This window comes from Haliotis asinina, chromosome 12 (genome assembly GCF_037392515.1).
Source record: "Haliotis asinina isolate JCU_RB_2024 chromosome 12, JCU_Hal_asi_v2, whole genome shotgun sequence".
NCBI lineage: Eukaryota > Metazoa > Mollusca > Gastropoda > Lepetellida > Haliotidae > Haliotis > Haliotis asinina.
In genome coordinates, this window is record NC_090291.1 from 2,081,268 (window position 1) to 2,101,576 (window position 20,309).

At 44.1% G+C, this 20,309-nt stretch overlaps 1 protein-coding gene across 1 annotated transcript; it reads right to left on the bottom strand.

Annotated features, from left to right (window-relative positions):
- Window positions 1–2,076: 2,076 nt before the first annotated feature.
- On the bottom strand, window positions 2,077–18,866 carry LOC137258649 (uncharacterized). Its single transcript, XM_067796346.1, has 11 exons — window positions 18,803–18,866; window positions 17,584–17,730; window positions 16,896–17,054; window positions 12,938–13,180; window positions 9,057–9,230; window positions 8,427–8,564; window positions 7,277–7,519; window positions 6,432–6,692; window positions 5,250–5,492; window positions 3,358–3,609; window positions 2,077–3,038 (listed from the first exon to the last, which is right to left on the bottom strand). The coding sequence occupies exons 1-11, from the start codon at window positions 18,864–18,866 to the stop codon at window positions 2,077–2,079; spliced, it is 2,886 nt and encodes a 961-aa protein (XP_067652447.1).
- Window positions 18,867–20,309: the final 1,443 nt, after the last annotated feature.

Sequence of the window (20,309 nt, forward strand, 5' to 3'; positions counted from 1 at the left end):
GTCAACAGCATGAACATCTATCGACCTACGATGATATGTGTCAACTAGGTCAGCGAGCCTGATTACCGAATCCCGTGGGTTGGTGAAGACGCATTGTAACTCGAATCTTGAGGCGACATAGACTGACACACGTGGTAAGCGAGATGCAGTGTCAACTTCGGTGGCATTCAATTTGTCAATGTGCTTTGAAGGCAATATTTCAGTGTGGAAAGTCATTTTTTCATAAACCGTGACAAATGATTTAGCTTAAAGCTCATACGCACGCACGATCGTGAAGTCTTTCCAGTCTGCTCGTACCAGCTGTGTTTAAACATACATTGTATACCTAATGTAGGACCGGTTTAAACTGTGAAGGGGAATACCGATGGCTCAGGATAGAGACTATACTCTATGTCTTCTCGCACGTGCACATGCAACTGTGTAATTAATTAGATACTTTATAAAACAGAAAATAGTTAATTTATAACACGACCAAAAAGTGCATATTCGTAAATGGTGTTCAAGAATAATACCGCGGAATCACACTCCCGTAACAACGTTGTATATACACTTCCAAAAGGAAGAAAGCTACAAGCTGTTTCAGCAGCTCATTTGGATATATTTACGACTGCAATAGTCATTACGACAATTTCTATGTTTGAATCCTGCTGATCATGTGAAATTTGGGAACAGACGCATCCCAAAATGTATTTGTAAACGTTTGTCATAAAAACATGAAAACGATACATGGAAAGTACATGCAGAAAAAGATCCGCTTAATGCACGTGCAGTGTGTCGTAAACATGAGTAAAGACATCGCCTATAAAAAGGCTAAACCAAATTCATAATTCTTAACGAAAGGTTCGACGCAAAACGATGTTAGGAAAATTCCAAGATTGAATGCTTCTAGTCGAAGTTTCTCCTTTCGGCGTTTGAAAGTAAGGATTCTGAAGTCTGCAGTTGCAAGCCACTTTGACGTCCACCACAGCACCATATCCCGATTATGATAAAGATATACCATTTCGACCCCAAATCGTCCCACAAGTGGAAGACCAAGAGTGACCACTCCTGGTCAGGACCGATTCATCTGGGTATTTTTCTTACGTCACCGAGTTGCCACAGCAACGGACAGTGCAGGACAGGAGCCTGGTTTTCGAAGAAATTCCGAACAAACCATCAGAAATGTCTGAGAGAAGTGGGATTCGAGCATATCGACCATATTCTGACACCGATAACGACGTGTCCAGTGGCGCAACAGAGAAGATAACGTGATGGTGTAGGGAGCCATGTCCTACACGGGTATAGTTGAGCTACTGTAGCTCATGGTAGACTTTCAGCAAGTCGCTAAATCGACCTATTCCTGCGATCTCACCTCCCCACACCTTTTTAAAAGGCAGAGGGAGCGGTTTCAACACAAGGCTCGACCACTCAATTTCATGTAACATGTGCCTATTTCGCCAATGGAAACATTGTCCTTCCCTGGCCTTCCAGTTTGCCTGATCTGAACCCGATCTATGGGGCGAACATGATCGACCCGTCCGTAACCGTCACCCTCTGACACTTGCAGAACATTCAACACGTTGCAGAACATTCAACACGTTGCAGAACATTCAACACGTTGCAGAAGGAACCCCAAATTTCGACATGTGCAGTCCCTTCCAAGGCAGTGTTGAGCAGTGACAGCTGCAAGGGGTGGAGTCACCGGGTACTGATCTGAACGCCCCCATCGTGTTTACACATGTGCAGTGAGCTGAACTGAATAGATCCTAACAATGGCAACAAAATTTATTTTCATCCATGTGTCGAATTTCCTTCGTATATGTTCAAGCTCAATCGACTTATGTGCATTTCCTTATCTTTAACCTGTGCATATCTTTTTTAAGACTTTATCTGAGATTGACCAGGTACAATACAACAGTATCACACTTCATTTACATTGTTGTATATATTTGATACTGAACAGGTACAATACAACAGTATCACACTTCATTTACATTGTTGTATATATTTGATACTGAACAGGTACAATACAACAGTATCACACTTCATTTACATTGTTGTATATATTTGATACTGAACAGGTACAATGCCGCAGTATCACATTCCCTTGATGTAGTTGTATATGGCGGTAGTCAGACTGACCACGTCTGGTATGACCACTGCTCCGAATACAACAACCATGAGTGATATGGCCAGATACCCCATGTTGGTGGAGGAAGGCCGCCTGTCTTTAGCGCTCTTCTTCTTCTGGACAGACTTGCTCAAAGTTTTTGTCTCCACTTTCAGTTTCTTCTTTATCGACAGCACCGCTTCTTTCACTTGTTTGGTGTCTAAGGGAAGCGACAAGTCCCTGCATCGGCAGGCACATTTCTGCACAACCCTGCGCAATCGAAATGGGTTGTAAAAAGTGGTCGTTGGTGTGGTCGTGGTTGTGGTTGTCGGTGTGGTAGCGGTTGTGGTCACGGGCGTCGTTGCTGCTGTAGATGATGTTGTTGCCGTGTTTGTTGTAGACACTGAAGGTGTGGTCGTGTTTGTGGTCATGGTTGTGGTCATGGTCGGGAGAGTTGTTGTAGATGATGTCGTGTTTGTTGTAGACATTGAAGGTGTGGTCGTGGTTGTGGTCGTGGTTGTAGGCATGGTCGGGGGAGTTGTTGTAGATGATGTCGTGTTTGTTGTAGACATTGAAGGTGTGGTCGTGGTTGTGGTCGTGGTTGTAGGCATGGTCGGGGGAGTTGTTGTAGATGATGTCGTGTTTGTTGTAGACATTGAAGGTGTGGTCGTGGTTGTGGTCATGGTTGTGGGCATGGTCGGGGGAGTTGTTGTAGATAATGTTGTTGCCGTGTTTGTTGTAGACTGTGCTGTATCTGGAGTGGTTACAGCTGTACTCGAGGTTGATGTAACGGTCGTTGTTGTGTCTGTGGTTGTTGGTGTTGAATCTGGAGTTGAAGGCACCGTAGAGACACCTATCGTTGTTGTTGATGTTGCACTTGTAGCTGGTGTTACGAACGATGCTGGTGTTCTTGTTGCATTTGAAGGTGGCAGGTCTTTCCTTGGGACATCTGTCATAGTACGCAAATGATGTAAGAATGTTAAAGGCATATATGTAACAGAACGTCAATAATCAATATTCCAGAATGTCTCATACTCCATGGGATACAGCTAATGTGGAGAAGAACCACATCCCAGGCTACCTACAGCTGGTTGGACTCAACTTACGTAAATTTCGCTGAAAACGTCTCGTGTTATGTTGCCTGCTGGATTGTAGGTGCCGTTATATTCACTTAACGTACCTTTTTTCTTACATGATTAGAGGGCCGTTACTTTTTCATACCTCACCCTGTTACCTTACTGGATTGTAGTGCCGTTATCTGCACTTACCACACGCCATGTATCCGTGCGTCCAACCAGTTGTTGTCAGATTGTTTTCATTACACCAGAACGTCATTGGCCGCTTGTCGTTACAGAAGTGTTCGAAAATGGCATCGACGCCCATCTCTTTACTCCATCTTTGCGCGACCCAAGGATTAGTGTCTTCCGTGTTCCAGAAGAAACACTCCGCGATGTTTGCGATGACGGCGCTGGACCGATTGAAGTACACCTCCCCTGTCGTCACGGCTGGCGGCGAGATGGCTGAAATGTCAGTCAGGTTTGGATCAGCTATGTTAGTACTGTAACCCACCCAGTTCATCCAAACGGTTACAGACATCCAGGGGTAGTTTCAATGGTCATTTAACAAAATGTTAGGACCCACCTATGAATACACCTGTTATGGAAGTTAGTTCCGGGTAGTTCTCGAACACAGAGCTCCCCGACAGGACACGAGCGCACTATGCTGAGTTAGTGAGTCAGTAAGTTTAGTTTTATGCCGCTTTTAGCAATATACCAGTCGGGGGACACCAGAAATGGGTTTTGCACATTACACCCATGTGGGAATCTAACCCGGACCTTTGGCGTCTCTAGCGAACGCTTTAACTACGAGGCTACCAAGCCATGTTGGAGCAGTCTTCGTGTGCTGATATATCGTTTGTTAATGTTAAACCATACACCCGCTACCGTCTAATTAGTTTCTCCATCTCAGTCAACCCAATGTCCTCCTCCCCTGACCCCCACCCCTCTCCTACCCTGACCCCCACCCCTCTCCTGTCCTGACCCCCTCCCCTGCCCCACTACCCCTCTCCTGCCCTGACCCCTCTCCTCTTCAAACATTCATGCACTAGAGCATCAATAAGACACCACCCATTGGTAAGAATTGCACACAAAACACGAATATCAACAATGTGGGAAAGGATGGTCACCATGACTACGCCATTTATCCGATTGTCACATAGTTCTCAATTGTGCCCCCCCCCCAAGAAACTCCGGATGAAAGATTTAATACAGAGCTTCTTAAGGCCATGATCAAATGTTTTGATGGCGTTAATTGCTCTGCAGATGGCAGATGATCGGAACCGTAAGATCTAGCGGTGTCATTCACGAGTATTGTTGCAAGGGGATGGTTATGAAAATGTGGTACGACGGCGATAATCAATACCTCCAGTTGATATAGGTGACCGTGAACATGCGACTCCTACGTGTCAAATTATGGCTCACGTCAATATTTTACAGGAAACAAGAATATTTAGTGATTGTGTAAAATACGTTAATTTTTCAGTGACTATGTCTAATGCGTGTTTCTCTCGGTGGTTAGGTCTAATTACTGAACATTACTGAACATTGTCAGTAATTACTGAACATTACTGAACATTGTCAGTAATTAGGCATATTCACTGAAATGAACCAGGACAATTTACACTTGTTCACTGAAAGTATATTCTTGGGTATAACACTTTGTTTATATTGTACCATGAGAAATAATATTGTAACAAAGAAGAACTACGTAATTTACATTACAACATTAGAACGTAAATAATGGTCAGTTATATATTACGTATCCTTGATTATCACAGTCAGACTGTTGAACGATACATAAATCATTTTGGTCACGGAAACATATTTATCGACCATTCCACCCTTAGCATTTAAACTTTGCTTTGAAACATTTGCAGCGGTTGGTGGTTTGACACCGTTTGGGCCCATAAATACTGAATCTGACAAATCCTTGGACACTACAAACGTTTCCCCTGTTCTTTCAATGATTATGTCTAATCACTGAAAATTGCAGCAATTATACATAATCACTGATTATAGTTGTTTATTGTAACGTATATGTCCCTAAACGAATGGAATCCAGATCTGGCTGGACTTCACCAGCAGTTGTTTATAACACTTACGGCATTTGCCGACATTACAGACTTCCGCTTCAAGTGGCTGCAGTCTTGTATAGCACCAGGGCTTCGTCATGGACTCGCCAGGGTTGCGACAGTGATTGTGATCACGTCCATGGTCGGGGAATGTCGACGGCATCTTGAACGGTACTGCATCCAACTTCCAAGACCGACAACTCTTGCCGGACGCGGCGACGTCAATCATCCCAGCGTATTGTATGTGAAAAGAGTCTTCTACACACCCGCCACCTGAATAGTCAAATAAATACAGCCTTTTCCACGTGGACAACAAGTTGGGGAGTCTCTGCATACATCAGTTAATTTTACAATTCCGACTGCATTATGGACAAGTGTTTGTTTGCTTCCATGACAAACAGCAATATCTCAGCTGTGTGACAGCCGTCTGCAAGAGATCGTGTCTGGGCTAGACAGAGCTTGACATCTTGGTTGGTTTGTTGTTTAATGCAGCACTATTCAATCTCTGTTAATAATCGGATGTGGATCAGACAATCCAGAGGTCAACATCATGAGCATCAGTCTACGCAATCCTGATACAATGACATGTGTCAACTATGTCAGCGAGCCTGACCACCCGATCCCGTTAGCCGCCTCTTACGACAAGCATGGGTTGCTGGCGATGATAGAGCCCGTGTTTATGACTCACTACCAGATAGAGGTGTTCATCTCACGGCACTGAATCTCTATAGTCTGCTGTTGGAATGGACATCAAATACCAAGCACGTTTTACAGGTTAACATATGCCTCAAGGCCATTTCTTTAGTGATGGTACATACTGGGTTTGGGACCTATTTGTCTTTGGGACCACAAAGAGTTCCCAGGCGCTGGCCTGAGGAGTGGATCTTGTGGATCCTCGATGCCAGGTTCCTACCGATCGAATGGGCGTTTGTTCTGTCTGTCTAACTCCGTCCGCACTCAGCAACATGTCAGCTGTATCAGCGTGGTCCGTATCCCAACTGCCTAGACTGACGCTCATGATGTTGATCACTGGGTTGTCAGGTCAAGACTCGATTTTTGACAGACCGTCGTCATATATCTGGAATATTGCTCAGTGCGGTGTTAAAAACAACCAAACCAACCCTTCTTTGAGGTACAGTTGCATGTTACAAAGTACTCCCCATGAACCTACTAATGTAAAGACCTTTGAGGTTTGGACAACTCGTAACTCACTGCAACGTCCCACCGGGCAGTATTCCCACGTGACATTGCTGTCGGCCGTGTAGCACCAAGGGCGGACAACTGTGCCTGTCACAGATTCGGAACCTTCTGGGGAGCGGCAGTAGTTCTCCGGTGCAGCTGCACTGAAGTTTTCCTCGGGAATGGCTAAATGGGATGACACATTGTCCCAGCGCCGGCAGGTTAATCCCGATACCGTTATATTGACCTGGCCCTTGTAGTCCCAGCCTTCCTTTGTCAGCATGCATTCCAGAGCTAGGAGGAAAACAGTTAGCAATCAATAAGTCATCCTTTAGTATGCTACTCAAAAGACGTTAAGGATTATGTTTCTAGGTTTGTCAGCATCATGGCATCATCGAAGACCCGCATCACTCCCGGCTTTCCTCCCACATGTATCTGACACACCCTATAATCCTGGAATACTTTCCTCTCCCTGACCTGACCTCACCCGGTCACTCGCTTTGTCACTAACACACTCACTTACTGCTCATTGACTTGGTCACTGACTGACTCACTCACTCGCCCACCAAAGACCCACTCACTCACTCGCCCACCAAAGACCCACTCACGCACTCACCCACCAAAGACCCACTCACTCACTCACTCGCCCACCAAAGACCCACTCACTCGCCGACCAAAGACCCACTCACTCACTCACTCACTCACTCGCCCACCAAAGACCCCCTCACTCACGCGGCTATTGACTGCTCACTTAGACTGACTGACTGACTGACAGACTCAACCACCCACTAACTCACTCACCCACCCACCAAAAACCCATCCACTCACTCACTCACTCACTGCGTCTACAAAAACAAAATTGTTATTAAATGACTCACCTCCCGTGTATCGACGTCCAGAGGCCCTTACCTCCAGTGACCCGGGGACAGAATTGTGGAACTGAAGATGAAGAAACTGCCCCAGGGGTCGTTTTTCACAGTAGAGAGTAAGCGGGCTAGGGACAGGGGTAGGGGCGGTTCCCGCTGAAGAGCTTTCGTGAACTGCACACTCTCTGCTCGAGGTCGAGTTCTGCATGATGTCAATAACTGCGACCTCGACTTTGAAAGTTGATGTCTCGGAATCTGTAAAAGTATAGGTCCCCGGAGTTGTGGAAACGTGCTTTTTCTAAAGTACCCACAGAAATAGAGACAGAATGCCTTTTTGTTTGTTATTTTACAGGTAGTTTTAACAGTTTCAGACAAGTCTGGAGTGCCAGTGTCCTTTAAGCCCGGGGCATATAATGTGAATCTATTTTGAACTAATCATGCAACTTATCGGACATGTTATACGTGACGTAAACGACATGGCAACTTGAGATATGTTAGGTTTTAAGGCATATAACACAATACAGCAGTCGTTTTTCTTTAAGACACCGAAGCCAACACTTGGCTGTAACAGTTTTTGTTGTGAAGAAAACAATACACACAAAACATAGAGGTAGCAACGGCCTTTCGGGAAATGTGAAGTTGTAGAACAGTTGAACATAAATTATATGCTCATCTGCGGAGAGGATTGTAACGTTGACAGTCACCCGTAAACAACACTGAAAATTCCATACATCTCGCTTACCGTTGTAGACCATCGTAACACTGACAGTACTCCACACATCACACTTACTGATGTAGACGATGGTAACACTGACAACACTCCATAAATCACATTTACTGATGTAGACGATGGTAACACTGACAACACTCCTCACATCACACTTACCGTTGTAGACCATCGTAACACTGACAATACTCCACACATCACACTTACTGATGTAGACGATGGTAACACTGACAACACTCCTACTGTTGTAGACCATCGTAACACTGACACTTTTCCACACATCAAACTTACTGATGTAGACCATCTTAACACTGACAGTGCTCCACACATCACACTTACCGTTGTAGATGATGGTAACACTGACAGCACTCCACACATCACACTCTTTGTTGTAGACGATGGTAACACTGACAGTACTCCACACATCACACTTACCGTTAAAGGAGATTGTAACGCTGCTCAACTCATAGCTGGCTGTGTTGAGAAACTCAACGATTACTGAATCATGGGGGCAAGTCGGTGGGTCCCTGTCCACGTACAGCACGCCTTTGTCCATGAGTATATTGTCTTCGTCTGGAAATGGACAATCATGGTAACATCATTCAGTTTTCTATCAACGTTCACACGCCATAACTGTAATAACCCATTCAGTTCGTAATAAGAAAATTATTCGTAATAAACAGGAATGACATGTGCAATAATGAATTAACGAGCCCTCTATTTTGTTAACGTCACTGGCGTGACATCTTTCTGCATCGACAATAAAATGTTTCCAGGGCGATTATCCGAAACAAGGCAAAATCCCTTCTACGGTAAATGAGTGCGGTTTTACGCTGTTTTTTAGCAATATTCTTTCAATATCATGGCTGTGGACACAAAATGGGCTTCACATATGTGCCAACGTTGGAAATCGAACCTGAGACTTGACGAGCGCATGCTTTAACCGCTGGGCTATCTTACCGCCTCTCTCTTCTCAGGATCCATAAGTTCATTGTCATTGTGTTTGAGTGCCACGAATTTGATATTATCATAATATTCAGAGCAGAAATTTACACACTGACTTACTGGAACAGATGATAGCGGGATGAGACCAGGTGCCATTCTGATTGCAGTATACTTGCCCCGACCCCGACTGGTGATAGAATCCCACGTCACACTCATACACAGCCGTGTTGGAGTTCGGGGAATAGTCCACAGAATCCATGCGAAGTCCATAAAGGGTCGGCGGATGTCCACACTCTATACCAATACAATATAGGGCATTCGAAGGCCAGTCTCACAGATATATCTTTCATTCCGTATCTGGGCTCAGTTTCACAAAGCTGTCGTTGCGCAACAACTATGGTACCTCCTACCACGGAGTTTACATAACAGGGAGAGGTCACTCGTCTTAAGTCCCTTCGTGTATGCCGCGGCTCGTCGCGTGACCAGTGTAGCCAATATGGCGGCAGCATAGTTTTTAAGACTGAGCCCGGTTTATTTTCACTAACTGTTTACATTCGCCGAGTGTTGTGGCAACTGAAAACCTACATGCAGAAGATAAGTTACCTATTCTGTAGCTTCATTTTAAGTCAAATAATTGTTACTAGTGTCAGTATTGGTATAGTAGATTTGTTGTAAAGTTTCAAGTCGCCATGTAGCTTATTGGCTTCATTTCTCGGTACTCAGCGAAAAAAGCTTCTCTCGCCTATTGTTTAGAAGGGAAATATAGCCCTAGGTGAAAGTGTTTACAAAGAATTGGGATACCTTTATAACTTTACACAAATTGTTAGGGTGTATTTGAGGTGTGTGAAAAATATGACATATCGCCAATGTGATGCGCCATTGAAATACTATAGGGCAATGTTGGATTGTCTCTTATTGTTCTGTAAGCGTGTTCCACATGTACATACACCTGTTTATATATGTTTATGTATACAATGTTTATGAGGGGAATATACCATCATGTAAAAGGTGTTTGCAAATAACAGTGATAATTTTAAAAAACAAATTGTTGGCACGTATTTAATGTGTGAAAAAATATTACATATGTTGTAGATTTCCCCTGCTCTAGTACTGAACATAGACTTACGTCAGTCGTAGAGCTATGATAGCTTTGTGAAACGGGACCCTCACATACAGTGTTGTATTAACACAAGATCTCAGTCTCATAGATATAGATATTACTGGACAAAAGAAAGCTATCACCTACTTCACTTAACCACAAAAAATAAAAAAACAAAACAAAGATTGATCTTGCATTTGCTGCGATTCTTTGAGAAAGAGGGTGAAAATTACGAATTACACAAGTCACTGAAATCAGAAAATCATTACGCATAAAGTGTTACATAATTAGGCAGTAGTCAGGGGACACGTCATCGATAGCGAATGTGACCAACAGCGACATCCATACACGCCAGCGTCTCATAGATGTCATCAGTCGGAGGCTGACGCCATCAGGAATCCTGTTCCATGAGTCCAAGAGAGTCTGTTAAAGTTCTTGTAGGGAGATGGCGCATGTTGTCTCAGTTGACGATCAACATGATGGTAGAGATGTACAACGCGGTCATGTCTGAAAATAAAACATTGTGCGGGGAAGTTCTGGCGGTGTGGGGCCTTGCGTTGTCGTATTGCAAAATTACATCTGTAGGTTGTTGTTGAATGCAGGCCTCTAAACACGTAATCCATCTGTCGATGGACGTTCAAATTTCCTCGGATGATAACCAGTCGAGTTTTTCTTTGGAAACACACGCCGTCCCACGCCAAGCAGTTTAGCATCAGCTGCTGTATCTTCACGTCGGGAAACTCGAACTATGCCATCGTTTCTCGACAGACTGAACAGTCACGTCGCTGTCGCTGTCGCTGTCGTATAGCACTCTCCAGTCACCTTGATTTATAGATCAGGCCCATTGCAATCTGCCATTCCAAAGCCAGTCTCGTACAGCAGTCATACCAAGTCATCGGGGGTCTGTTTGTCTTCTAATGGCGTGTCCTAGTGCTGGCCGACGTTGACGTCTTCGTCAAGAATTTGTTACGAAGGTGGATCTAGCGGTCTTTGGTCCGGTGTCATGGCTGTTGGGCGGTCTCTTGGTTCTGGTCTGTGTGCTGGTTTATTAATTTGCTGGTGATATCCTGGCTGTAGTTGAAGGTTCCTGCCAGCTGACGTTGTGAAGTTCTCATACTATCTGTACCGATCGCCCTGCCTCGATAAGCTTGGTAAGTCTTGGCATCATCTGCTTTTAGGTTACTGCATGCTTAGTTGGTCCAACAGTACTGAGTGAGTTTAGTTTTACGCCGCACTCAGCAATATTCCAGCTATATGGCGACGGTCTGTAAATAATCGAGGCTGGACCAGACAATCCAGTGATCATCAGGAGGAGCATCTATTTGCACAATTGGGGACCTATGACATGTGTCAACCAAGTCAGTCAGCCTCTTATACGACAAGCGTATGACCCTTCACGGGTCCTGTCCAACATTAGTGTTTGGACCACATTCATTCACTGACGTTTTTTTCACTTCCTGAAAACATGCACGATTCCAACGAAGTTTTCGGACAGCTGCGTTGTTATTGGGACCATGCTGAGTTTTGACGAATGTGTTCTACTTGAGGTTTACACCTGTACCACCGTTTCGGTTTTTTCATACAATTACTTCAAAAGAGATAACTTTTGATCGGTAGTTTTTCTTTCACCCTATCTCCGACACGTATCAAAACAGCATCAATTTACGTTGATACGGGCGACTCGGCGAGACAGAGGCAGTACATTGAAGGCTGTACATTCTGGCCCTGTTGTTTGAATTCATGTATATACAATGTGATGTTCTCTGAGGAAGAGCACTCGGCCATGAGAGCGAACGTCGGCAATGACAGCATAACCACGCAATGCTGTCGCAAAACATTTGTTACACAGCGTGCAAAATATGTGCAGGTATTAATCTTCTGCAACGTCCCGTTACGTCTCTGCATTCGGCAAAACTGTAGAACATCACCCCGAGCAGTGTCATCCCGATGGCATACACCATTGATTTAACCATGCAGAGTTGTGTTCTGAATTTAAGGACACCCATCTACCAACTTGCTCAAGACGTCATCAGCGTCACCGCGTTACACAAGCGTCGCTAAATCCTCCTCCTGAACGCCTGTAGACCTTGCCCGACGACCTGATCTGGCTAGATAGGGTGAAGACTCAACAGTGCATTGCCCTCTGTCGTGTTATTCTGAATCTTAAACAATGTCCACAGCAAGATCTGTCTGACGGTGAAACGTTACCGGGCATGTCAATGGAGGTCTGCCACCATTTGGTGTCAACCCAGAATTTCTCCTAGCGGTTAATGTGGCAGTTTGTGTCGATTTCGCAAGATGCACCAACCAAAATGTGGCTCTCATGTTGGTGCGACCGCACAGAGTGTTGTCGTATTGTTGATGTTGTGTTTCGGTGACGATAAATTGTCTTTCGGGTTTTGGGGTTTTTTTTTGTTTGTATGTTTGTTTTTTCGGTTATCTTTTTCTGTTTGGAGCACACTCGTAGCACGTAGACGTGTGTTGTGCCCTTAAACGCACAATGGTATTAAGTGAACAGAAATCACAAATATGCTTGAGTTCAATCCTTGATTTACTCAAAACAATTACACTAAATATGCGTTTTTAACGCCCAAACAAAAGTGTTGCTATGGGCACCTGGGTCCCATCCTGCAAAACAATCTTAACGCTAAGTCAACCGTAAGGCAATGTTGAGGCATTGGACCTACGATTACCTTAGCGCCAAGATTAGTACAGCGGCACCCTGACCGATACCCCCCTTGTAAGCTGTTCACATATTTTAAAGGAACCCCACAAATCCCCAGGCAGCCATTTCGGAATGACGTGGAACTGCGTAAACCACAGCAATATTTGCGGCTAATGATTTTACTTGCTTCCTGAACAAATTAACTGAAGGACTCTAAAAATATAATACACGACTTACCTGCAATGACCTCCCGACCACGCACCTGTAAGTCACACAGTGTTGGTGTTCCATCTGACAACATACCATAGTCGTTGGTAATGGTGATAGCGTTACCCTTGGGCCTGGCAGTTCCTCCCCTACAGCTGATGGTGACCAGTTGACCCAGATCTCCAATCCAGTCTTGACCACACAGCGAGCTGGTTACCGGGGGTAAACTTTCCACAGTCACCCTAACCTCCAGTATATCAACTATTACTGCATCTGAAAGAACAACGGAGTTGTCAATACATATTGGCGTGTCCTTATTCACCTCGGTGTGAGCATACCAGGGCCTACTTTTCCTAAGGTGGTCGTAAGTCTTTAAGGTGACCCTGTGCAATATAAAGAATGGGAGTTAAGGTTGGCCTTAATAAATGATGCTTCTTGAAAGAAACTCCAGCCCTATATGTGTATATAGCCTCGGAAAGGTTAAGTCAGAGGTTTGTGAATGATCGCTGCTGTTATTTCACATGTACACATATAGCTATCTATAGCTATTTCCTACATTTTTCTTTCATCAAATGAGTAAAAAAACGACCCTGTTCCTATAAATGCAGAAAGTGACATCCATGAATTTTCGCCTTAAGACTGACCACAGACTGACCACAGGTCTGTATTCACACATTGACGACGTTAAGTATATGGCATTACGATCTTTTATTCATTCTTGGCTGATCAGCTTGTATCTTCTCTGCGTTTTAAGACCCGTGAAGATCCGGTGTAGAATAGGCCGTCAGCAACCCATGCTTGCCATAAAAGGCCACTATGTCTGTCGTAAGAGGCGACCAACGGGGTCGGATGGCCAGGCTCGTTGACTTGGTTGACACATGCCATCGGTTCCCAATTATGCAGATCGATGCTCATGCTGTTGATCACTGGATTGTCTGGTCCAGACTAGATTATTTACATACCGAGGCCTTATAGCTGGCATACCGCCGAGTGCGGCGTAAAACTAAACTCACTCACTAACTCGAAGCGAAGAGGACGACACACATGTTCGCCTTACAGCATTTACACACCGTATTTGCACACCTTAGTTAATTATAAAATGGACACGGTATAATTGCAAAAACACACACATGCGTCAGGTGACGTGTAGAACTGGCTAACTAGATTTACATTGTGGTAGCACACCTACCAACTGCCGAAAGCGATTTTAGCTGCCACTGCCGTCACATCTATGTTTTAAGATAGTTTCACGATATCGTTTGTGTTTGGATCACGTTTAGCTAAGCCTTGGAGTTAAGCTTTAAGGATAATAATATGTACCACGTGCTTTACGGGTTTAAGTGCGGGAAATAAACTGATGGGCAAAAAAACTATACCAACATTTCAGTCATGAAATACGACACATAAAACTATGTTGACATGAAACATTAGGTGGGATTCAAAGAGAATTTATTTGCCAACATTTTAATGGAAGTTACACATCAAAATGACATAAACTGTACTGACAGGAACACAAGTTATGGCAGTGGGGTAAAATGTCGACTTTCAAACTCAAACTTTCCGAATATCACTTCAGAAAAGGGAAGATTCGTCCTCGTTAAAGCGTCAATAACGTGTGTGCCCCCCCATTGGCATCAATGCATGCTTGAACACGTCGACGAACAGAGTTGATGAGACGTCTGATGACGTGATTCCTCTTCCAGTGCCTGTATCAAGGTGTCTCTGCTTGATGGAGGTGGATGTCTGGCCCTTATTTGCCGGTGAAGATGGTCCCAAAGGTGTTCAATGGGCGACAGGTCTGGTGATCTGACAGTCCACGGCAAGGTGTTGACGTTGTTTGCCGCTAGAAAGTCTCTTGTAACCCTGGCTGTATGGGGACGAGCGTTGTCGTGTTGGAACAGCACTCGTCGGTTCTGTTGGAGGTAGGGAATGACAACAGGGCGAAGCACGTCGTCGATGTACCCCTGCGCATTGAGGTTTCGTTCAAACACGACAAGGTCAGTTGTGTGGTCACTGCATATTCCGCCCCAAACCATCACGCTTCCACCCCCGAACGGTACCGTCTCCTGGATACAACATTGCGCCGTCTGTTCCCCCCTTCGGCTATATACACGGATTCTCCCGTCAGCCCGATACAACTGAAACCTGCTCTCGTCAGTGAACAGTATCCTTTGCCAGTTCCGGTTCTGCCAATGTTGTAATCTCCTTGACCATTGGAGACGGTTACGTCGATCTTGACGGGTCAGGGTCATTCCACGGAAGGGCCTGTAGGCTCGAATACCATGCATGTCGTCGGAGACGTCGGGAAACAGTTCTCCTGCTGACAACATGGTGAAGAGCTGTTGCTGCCGTCGACGTCACGGTCACGAAACGATTACGAAGATGAATGGTCCGCAGATACTGGTCTTCGGCTGGAGTTGTAACACGAGGTCTACCGCTCCTTGGCCTGTCCACGGCCGTGCCTGTTTGTCGTAGTCGTGTTTGCAGCCTGGTTATTGTTGTACGGGTGCAGTTGAAAATTCTTGCAACGTGTGCATGACGCAAGCTGGATCATTCCAATTGCTCTCTCGCGCTGTTCTGCAGTTAACCTCGGCATGTCAGTTACGTGCATCGGTGTAACATTGATGTAAGGCTTGCCAATGGACGGTTTTTATACCGTTTGCCGCCATCTTGTCACGATGCACGTGCATGTTGATTTTCACGTAAAAGGTTCAATAAAGTCCATATTTGGGATGATGCACGTGTATTCCTTTTTTGACCCAGTACAGTTGCGTTCGGGCGATTTATTCCACTTCAAAACTTATGATACGAATCCTAAATGATATCATCATCTTGAAAAATATTTTGGTATAGTTTCTTTCGCCCTTCAGTTAATTTTCTAGGTGGTCGGCTTAATCGATCGGGAAATATGTACCAAGTCTTGTACATAGCAAAATTACAGAAAATTTAAGAAACGGAAAAATAGTATTCAAACCAAGAAAATGCTTGCAATTTACTCCTTATGAAAGAAACTTGAAGTAACCAGAAAACATTCAAAGCGATTAGTAAATAATCGAAATTTCCACATTTTGAAAGAAACTAAAGTAACGAAAACTTTCGATCCAAAATCACTATGCTGCAAAACTGGCAGCACTAGACCGTCCTCCACTGATGTTCGTCGTACTTTCACTGTTTGAACGCCTGATTGGATGGAAAGGTGGGACAGCCTAACGGTAAAAGCGTCCGCTCGTCACGCCGAAGTCTCGGGTTTGATTCCCCAGAAGGGCACAATGTGTTAATCTCATTACTAGTGTCCCCGTGAGTGTTGGTATTGGCATACAACAAGAAGTACGATACATCACGATGCTAAAATTGTGGTGATGACGATACATTGCCAAAGTGTTGTGCACTTACGCTGCAACAGGATACGATCCAGATATACACGTTATTAAAATGTTTAATTCTAACTATGAAGATCAAATTCAACCAGCGTCGTCCAATGTTCTTTCGGAAACGAGATAATTAGGTTTATACTCGGACTTTGTGAATGTTAATAACATGTTAGCGCTATGTCTGACACAGCTCTTGATGCTAGACTTTCCGAGAAAACGATTATTTTTTTAGGGAAAATAAGTAAGCATATATTTTAGTCATCCAACAACACAAGGAAGTCTTTTTCCTTGACAGATATCGCGATTCGAAAACACTCTAAGTTAAACGTCGATGTATCTTGGCTCATCTGAAGTGCCGTATCGGAATATGCGACAATGTAAAACTTTGTATCGATTCACTGTATCTGCGGCCCTGGGATCGATGCATCGATGGGTGTCGATGTATCGTCACACCACTAGTCCAAGCAGTGATACTGTTCTAAACGCGACATAAAACCAAACTCACTCAATCATTAAGGTGAATACAAGATGCTCCTGGCAACACATTAAGCGTCAACGCAAGAACTTTACCAGTCTCGACGATGTGCCGATGTAGATTCCAGAGAAATTGTGCATACCTGCGTCAGTGGACTTTATCGTGAAAGATAAGTTATGAACCTCCCACTTCTCGTTTCCAAGACTGATGTGGACATCCAAGTCTAATGTATCGAATTCCTCACATGTTCCATTCTGGTCCTTGATGACAGATACAGGTTCCTGTTGGTCGTCAGGTGAGCCTGCAGGAAGGTGGGTGAGACAAGTTGAAGAGAAACTTTATATACTCATCGTAAAAAGAAACGCAGTTATTGCTACAGGACTGGTCGAGACTACAAATTCCAACTTGTTGTCAAAGCCGTCCCTGTTCAGACGTACAGCCAACTAAGTATGAACCTGAAGCCTAAAACACTGAAGAAAGTCTGTTTGTCTGTACAGCCCACAGAAGCCGGAGATGGACGATAATTTGAGGGATTCAGCCGACTGTCACTGTCCTGTTAGCGACTGATGTTATATGTAAACAGTTATTTACCACGTATGTTTGAACGCAGGACAAATCTATACTGATCCGGGCATACGAGTCCGATTTAAATGGGTTTGATTTCAAGATACTAGGGGTACTCGCTTTCCGTTTACGAAAGAAAACTGACACGAAACGTGAAAAGGACATGCATGCATCTCTACACCCATCCATCGATCCATACATCCAAAGTCCAAAAACACTCATGCACGCACGCTAGTGCGCATGTACATGCAATTGTATAAACCTACAAACTGGTAGGTGCACTTCATCCAAAGTGGAGTTCAACGTCACGGTAAGACTGCCAGTGGTGTGGATATAACCGTCGTAGCACAGGTAGTTGACGAGACTGCCCTCAACTGTTCTGTAGGCGAACGGCACCGGTTGGAGATCATCAGCTACAGAGGTAACAATCAGAGAGTTAGTGAGAGCACGCTTGCGTGTTAGGCGAATTGGTAAGTGCGTTGGCGCATTCTTGTGTGTTATGCGAGTTGGTGAGCGTTTCGGTGCTTACTACATGTTAGGTGAATCCGTGGGCGCGTTGGCTCATGATTGCGAGTTATGCAAATTAGTGAGTGCTTTGGTGCATACTTCGTGTTAAGCGAATTGGTGAGCGCGTTGGCGCATGCTTGCGTGTTAGGCGAGGTGGTGACTGCGTCGTTGCATGTTTGAGATACAGGCAACATTATTTTATAACCGCTCATTAAACAGAACTTTTTGTCAGATAATCCCGTTCTTTTTTAATGAATATGAAACGGTTAATCCCATTATCGAACACATGTCATATGGTTCATACAGCATCGATATTCACTGTAAGTAATTATTCTATGTATAACTAGCTGAAGTTATCGGTTATTCTTGTATTAACTAGTTAACTTCGCCTGTATGCATCGTCTACAACTCAAAATGCCAGCGCCAGTGGATGATTATCTACCGAAACAGAGAAAGCTGTCAAAGACAAAAATAATAAAAATTATGCTATGAATTAGACAATGACTAGAGGCATTTGTGTACAGGGAGGGAATTTGCCTCTATAAAATATCCTACCTGTGATGTTTGAGGTCCTGACACTGGATGAATCTCCATTGGTTGGAGCGGATGAAGCTATACTACCTGCCCAAAATAGAGAAAATTGCCAAAGAATAAAGTGATATTTAGTGAGTGAGTGAGTGAGTGAGTGAGTTTAGTTTGATGTCGCACTGAGCAATATTCCACCTATTCCACCTGTAAACAATCGAGTCTGGACCAGACATTCCAGTGATCAATAGCATGAGCATCGACCTGCGCAACGGTCAACGAAGCTGACCACCTGATCCCGTTACTCGCCCCTTACAAAAAGCATGGGTTACTGAAGATAGATTCTAACCCGGCTTTTCATGGGTCAGTATAGTAACAAGAGCTATACTATGACTTAGTTGACTCAAAGTTTTTGCATGAAAGGAGGGATTTTGCCTCTGTAAAATATCCTACCTGTAACGAATGAAGTCCTACCAAGAACACTTAGCGTTAGAAGGATGGCACTGTGTGACAGCATTCTGGAAACAACGAAGAGACCATATTAATCATAAATATAAACATTACCAAGAAGACTACAATTGGGTTTCATGATGCATATTTACTCTTTCAGGAGCGAGAGCGCACATATTGTGACTTTATTCTGGTCAAAGAATCGCTGATTGAACAATATCATTTTTTTCAAAAAAAATCTAGACTCTTGCAATCGTATTTTGTTTTTAGATGTTATGATTCGAGACCCTTGTGTCAAAAACATTCACTTCATTATTTTGTTGTTTAAAGCCGCACTCAGCAGTATCCCAACTATATGGGGGTGGTGCTATCGAGTCGAACTCAGACAATCCAGTGATCAACAGCATGAGCATAGATCTACCTAACTGGAATACGACGACATGTGTCAGCCAAGCGAGGGAGCCTAACCACCCGATCCCGTTAGTCGTGTTTTACAACAAGCATGGGTTACTGAAGGCAAGTTCTAACCCGGATATTCACGGATCCTTCGTCTCATTTTAGCAACTCTACGCTGACAGAGCCCGACAGTTCTTTGAAAAAAAAGGATGACAGAGTTGTTGGTCGACTACATATTTCTTGACGATTCATTGTGACAGGTGGTATGTCTCTCCGGTAATGTTCTCCTGCTGTCGATAAATGTCGCCGTAGGTGACTCCTCTGCTGTCACAGAGGAATCGGATTCAAGGATCCCAACGACTCACAATTTATCATTTGCACATTGGCGGAGCATGATAAAATCTAAGCAAAACTACAAAAATGTGGTTCTGTTCTGACCTCTACAGAATTAACACAGAGTGGACATGATATTATGACTGATATCTGACCTTTATAGAAAACATAGTTTTTCATAGTCTCACCTTTTGCAAGATAAACAGACTCTTGTCACCAACAACTGTGTCTGTAAACAGCTTGTATCCCTGTTACACAACCTTACCTTTCGGATGACCAAGAAACATCAGTGTATTCAGCAAAGAACACACGAATTCCAGGCCTCTTTGTGTGGCATTACACGGTAACTGAAGCTGGTTGAATCGTTTGAAGTAAGTTCTAATGATACTGTTGGTTAATTATAAATATGCGTGAAAATCTTGTAAGTGAAGCACTTAAGTCACCTGTCCATCAATCCATGGAACACCTAGGCACTGACTAGAAACATGACAAGGCCACTGATTGAAAGCCCCTTCACAAAAGGTCGTACATGTTTTAAACCTTTAAGTTTTTCGTGTTTGAATTAAAACAAGCACTTGGCAGTTATTGGTCCCAGTGCCTTCATTCGACTTCTGCGTGTTACAGGCCATATGGCCTTCACAAACCTCTGTACGTTACGGGCGAGAGAGCCTTTACAAGCTTCTATACTTTATAGGAGACAGTCTTCATAGATTTCTACATGTAATGGGCGATACAGCCTTCAAAGACACGCACTACAGGTGATATAGCCACCACAGGCGTC